General features: G+C 49.1%; 1 protein-coding gene across 1 annotated transcript; it reads left to right on the top strand.

Annotated features, from left to right (window-relative positions):
- The first annotated feature begins 1,095 nt into the window (after positions 1 to 1,095).
- SLC25A4 (solute carrier family 25 member 4) lies at positions 1,096 to 5,494 on the top strand. Its single transcript, XM_036838884.1, has 4 exons — positions 1,096 to 1,334; positions 2,926 to 3,412; positions 3,939 to 4,079; positions 4,983 to 5,494. The coding sequence occupies exons 1-4, from the start codon at positions 1,224 to 1,226 to the stop codon at positions 5,138 to 5,140; spliced, it is 897 nt and encodes a 298-aa protein (XP_036694779.1). The 5' UTR covers positions 1,096 to 1,223; the 3' UTR covers positions 5,141 to 5,494.
- The last annotated feature ends 273 nt before the right edge of the window (positions 5,495 to 5,767 follow it).

Here is a 5,767-nt window from a genome sequence, read left to right on the forward strand (position 1 = left end):
TTAAGGAAAATCAAAGCTCATAGTAATATATTTTCTTAAAAAAAACTCCACAAATTAATTGCAATCAATTCCTAGGACTAGATAGCATATAGCTCCCCCACCCCAGGTGTCTATTAAAAAGAGGCAAATACAGTCAAGGATTCGACCTTCTCTTACTTAACATCCCGGTCACCCAGCTACTCCAATGGGAAGGGTAACAGCACTGACCCTCAGAAAGCCACCAGCTGCCTGAGAACATTCCGCCCAGAGTATGTGCTGAGATTCCATTGAGAGCGGAGTGGAACATTAAGCCCTTAAGGGATTTAAAAAAAAAAAAAAGGTATCCCGTATCCTATAAGGTCTTTGGGGCTATGTATCATGGGGTTACAGGCTGACCCAACAGAAAAACAGCACACACACACACAACTTGCTAAAATAAGTATTCACCTAGTGGCCCCCTGCACTCAGCCTGTCCTGGTGGCGCTGAGTGCCCGACACAGAAACATTTGATAGCAGAATGAAGGACTGAACGATTGAATGGTGAGAAGAGGGGATTCAGCAGGTTGCCAAATTAGATGAAGCAACCACAGCATCAAGTGACGTTAGTGTATTTATTTTGGCGGATCTTATTTGTGAACGCACACGACTCTTCAGAGGCCCACATCCAGGCAGGGAGCTCTGGTGAGGGACAGTTACAAGGAAGAAGAAGAAAAAGTAGCATTTCAGGCCTTGGCCAGGGACGGGTCGCGTGCAGGCCCGAGGCTAAAGCGAGCTGGGCTGGAGGCTGCAGGTCCTGTGTCTGCGTCCAGGTAAGGCCCGGGACTAAGCCTCCTTGTGCTATAAATACAGCGGCCCACATGCTGCACAGACACGGTGTTCCCTCTGCTCGCGGGACAGATAACATGAATTCGCCCTTTAAACGTCCCAAGTAACTGCACAGTCCCCGGCCCACCCCTGCCTCCCGGAAGCGCCTTCGCCCCCTTTGCCCTCTGCAGAGGAGGGGGCCGACCGGGGGTGGGGGGGTGGGGGGTCCACGCACCTGCCCAGCCAATGCGCGGGGCGCGCACGGCCCCGGGGTCCCTACTTCTCTCGCGAGAGGCTGGGCGGGGCATATAAGGCGGGCTGCGGGGCGGAACGGCCGGCCCCTTCGCGTCGCGCAGGGACAGAGCTGGGGACTCTGTGCCTGGTCAGGCGAAGAGAGCGAGAGCGCGGCTCCCGGAGGCGGTGTGCGCCCGGCTGTCACCATGAGCGACCAGGCTTGGAGCTTCCTGAAGGACTTCCTGGCTGGCGGCGTCGCCGCTGCCATCTCCAAGACCGCGGTTGCCCCCATCGAGAGGGTCAAACTGCTGCTGCAGGTGAAGACCGAGCGGGCGCGGGCGCGGCGAGCTGGGCGCGGGGCGGGGCGCGCGGGGCCCGGGCGAGCTGCGGGGCGAGGGGAAGCGGGGCGCCGCCGAAAATCCGCTCTAGGCCTGGGCCCGGCGCGCGGCCTGCGAGAAGGGGAAGGTGCCCTCTGCTCAGAGACAGGTCCAGCGTCAGTCAGTAGCGGGTTCCTGGTGTCGGGTGGCGCCCCGCGTGCGAGTGTCTATATATGGAAACCCACCCGGAGTAGGTTGCAGCCAGCCAGATCCTGCTCCGGGGACAGCGCGGGCACTCAGGCTTCTTGGGTCGGCCTCACCTCTTGATTTTCAAAGTCCCTTGCACCCTCTTACCTGCATCCACCTTTTACCATAAAAACATCAAAATAATTGTTATTACTCGACATTATTACGATGTCTCATGCGCTGTGCTATAGGCTGACATATCTATTATTCGTTCATCTTTGTATGACCTCTGTAAGGTAGATATTATTTTTCCCCATTTCGCACATAAAGAAACAGGTTTTGAGAGACTAAGAAACAATTTTCAGAATAAACTTAGATCGCTTTACTCATCCTGTCCCCAAATCTTTTCCTCCCCAGCCTGGTCTCTGAATGGCTTGTCCTCATCATCCCATGTATCCTTTTTTTTTCACTTGCCCAAAAGGCAAGGGCCCCTCCAATGAGGAATTGGGCGTTCTCAATTTGGGAGTCAAAATGATCAGTAACAAGAAAAACCCCAACAAATTGCCCACGGCAACAAACCCCTCAATAATTAATTACTTGGATAATCCGCTTGAAAAATTTCAGGCTTGAATGCCTAGTGGATTCCTTCTCCTGCTGTTAGAACATCTACTACTCAGAGATCCTGGTCTCCAGGGAGGCTAGAGAGAGACTGAGGAATTCTCATCTCCTGCCGATCATGTCTGTCAAATCAGAGCAGGTGTCCTTTGGGGCAAGGATCTTTAATCATTTCTATCTCCCAGTAAGCCCCTAGTATAGTTCTGGCACCTAGGAAAAAATGCAACAAATAAATGACTCCCTTTATGTAATCAAATCATCCTTTCTGTTTATTTGGAGCAGAAACTTTTCTCTCAAATGCCCTGATAATTGAGGCAAAATTGGGTTTGGGGGGCGTATTATCCAAGTAGCTAACACATTTACTCAATAATCATTTGATTTCCCCATACTTTTTTTTTTAATATTTATTTATTTATTTTTTTATTTTTTGGCTGTGTTGGGTCTTCGTTTCTGTGCGAGGGCTTTCTCTAGTTGCGGCGAGCGGAGGCCACTCTTCATCGTGGTGCGCGGGCCTCTCTTGTTGCAGAGCACAAGCTCCAGACGCGCAGGCTCAGTAGTTGTGGCTCATGGGCCTAGTTGCTCCGTGGCATGTGGGATCTTCCCAGACCAGGGCTCGAACCCGTGTCCCCTGCATTGGCAGGCAGATTGTCAACCACTGCGCCACCAGGGAAGCCCTCCCCATACTTTTAAAACAAGGAAATCCAGGAAGTGCAAACCTTGTTCTCCTGTCATCTTTCCTTCTCTCTGCCCTGCCTGTCCTCCACCACCCTCCTCCTCCTCCCCTCCACAGGTCCAGCATGCCAGCAAACAGATCAGTGCTGAGAAGCAATACAAAGGGATCATTGATTGCGTGGTGAGAATCCCCAAGGAGCAGGGCGTTCTCTCCTTCTGGAGGGGTAACCTGGCCAACGTGATCCGTTACTTCCCCACCCAAGCTCTCAACTTCGCCTTCAAGGACAAGTACAAGCAGATCTTCCTGGGGGGCGTGGACCGCCATAAGCAGTTCTGGCGCTACTTTGCGGGTAACCTGGCTTCCGGTGGGGCAGCTGGGGCCACCTCTCTCTGCTTTGTCTACCCGCTGGACTTTGCTAGGACCAGATTGGCTGCCGACGTGGGCAAGGGTGCTGCCCAGCGTGAGTTCACTGGTCTGGGCAACTGTCTCACCAAGATCTTCAAGTCTGATGGCCTGAGGGGTCTCTACCAGGGTTTCAACGTCTCTGTGCAGGGCATCATTATCTACAGAGCCGCCTACTTTGGAGTCTATGATACGGCCAAGGGTGAGAGAAGGGCATCAGGGGGTGCAGAGTGGGGAGGAGGAGGGTGTGTGCAGAGAGGATCCTGAGGGATCTCTAACTGATAAAGGACTTTGTATTTGTTAATCTTGTTTGTCCCTTGTCCCTGGCCTAAACTGAGGCTTCTCAGTGAGGAGGTGTTGAGGTGTGGATCAATAGCTGGGGGATTCTCCTTGTTCTCTACTGAAATAAACTGGCCCTGAGTTATTCAGCGAGGACGGACGAAGGGGGAGCCCAGCTCCCTCTATCAGTTACCAAGTTTAACTTGGAGCCACTTCAACATGCCGTGTGCACTGGGCACAGCTCTGGCTTTGCGGATCCAGGGAGGGTGCCACCAACTTTGTCGGCTGCCTGGTTACTCACGAGGCACCCCACGAAGGGCGGACTCTTCTGGAAGGGTAGGGCATGGAGTTGGAGGTGTGGCGGCCTGTTCTCCATCCCCACCTGCTTTTTGCTCAGCTGCTCAGAGGAATCATGTCATGGTCATTTGGTTTCTTGGCTCTGCCCACAGGGATGTTGCCTGACCCCAAGAATGTGCACATTATCGTGAGCTGGATGATTGCCCAGACTGTGACGGCGGTCGCAGGGCTGGTGTCCTACCCCTTTGACACTGTCCGCCGTAGGATGATGATGCAGTCTGGTCGGAAAGGGGGTAAGCCTGAGACCTCTCAGAATCTTATGTTTCTGCTCAAGGAGAATACCAGTCAGTGCTCTTTACAGCCTTCACAATTCTAAGTTGTTAAAATTGTGCTAAGAATTTAGGAAAGAAAGATGATAATGAACCCTCCCCAACATTCTCAACTATTCCTTTAAAAAAAGATTTTTTATTGTTATCAAAGAAATGATAAGAACACCAAAAATGGGGTACTTAGAAGTGAACTTAACTAGGTATCTAGCATCATAGAGGCCTTAGGCCCTTTTCCCTTAGAGCCTGGGTGCAGAAACAAGGGGAAAGAATTGAAGTAGGCAGCTAGTTTATTTAAAAATACTTCTTCTCTTATCTAGTTATTACAAGTATTATTGGGGAGGGTGATTTAGCTGGGGGAGACATGGCCTGAAGCAGTCTGTTGCGATAGGAAAAGTTTTGGCTTCCATAGGTTGAAACATATGAAATTGCCATGTTTACAGTAAAAAACATCGAATGTTGGCAGTTTCTTATGGTTCAACCTAATAATTGCGTCTCTTATTTTAACCTTAGGCAGTATAATCTGGGATTAGGCCTTAGTTTTCTCATCCATAACAAAGGGGACCACCCAGCTTAATACTTCTGCTGTACCCAGCTCCCTTCCTGTTTCACTGTTTGACTTCTGTGAATTAGCTGGTTCATCGCCCCAGTTCTTCAGTTGATCTTGAGTTGAGCTGAAGTAGGAATCACCAGAGACCCCCCTCAGCAGTTATGCAAGGGGAGGGGACGTCCTGTTGAATGTGCATAGAGCTGGGCGGAAGGCTCAAAGTGACCTTTATAAAACTGGTGACAGTGTGGGCAGATGTCTTTTGGAGGAAAAGTCTCTTTCCCCCAGAATTATGGAGCCCTTACCAACATTTGTTTCCACAGCGGATATTATGTACTCTGGGACAGTGGACTGCTGGAGGAAGATTGCAAAAGACGAAGGACCCAAGGCTTTCTTCAAAGGCGCCTGGTCCAACGTGTTGAGAGGCATGGGCGGTGCTTTTGTATTGGTATTGTATGATGAGATCAAAAAATATGTCTGATGTAATTAAAACTCAAGTTCATTGGTTCCAGATCCATCGTGTGGTTTAATAGACTCTTCCTAGGGGAAGTAAAAAGAAAGATCTGGGATGAAACCAGATTGAAAGGAATACCTCAGGAAAAAAAAAAAAAGGCTTCATTGAGTATTCATTAAACCACAAATGTATTTTGTATTTATTTTACATTTAAATTCCCACAGCAAATAGAAAATAACTTATCATACTTATATAATTAACTGAAGATACAATAATGAATAACTGAATGTGAAATGTCAGTGAAGACCACTTAATGCATGCTATTTTACTGAATTCTTATTAACTGCCAAATGGATTAAAATCATAAGACCATCAATCTTATTTTCTAGCATGACTCATTTATAACTCCGTGGCCAAGCTTCTAAATGTCAGATATTATACTGTGTATCATGTGAGCACCTACAGGGCTTAAGGTTCTGGTTTTCAAACTGAAATAGGTTATGCTGTCTCTTTTCACCTTACCTCCTGCGATGCTGCTGTAGACTCTTAGTGGTAACACGGATCGTAGCTTCTATAATCTTACCTTACTTTATGCACTTTCATACTGTCTTCAGGAATTCTGAGGTTCCACTAAAAGCTTTAAATCACAGTTTC

This window comes from Balaenoptera musculus, chromosome 21 (genome assembly GCF_009873245.2).
Source record: "Balaenoptera musculus isolate JJ_BM4_2016_0621 chromosome 21, mBalMus1.pri.v3, whole genome shotgun sequence".
NCBI lineage: Eukaryota > Metazoa > Chordata > Mammalia > Artiodactyla > Balaenopteridae > Balaenoptera > Balaenoptera musculus.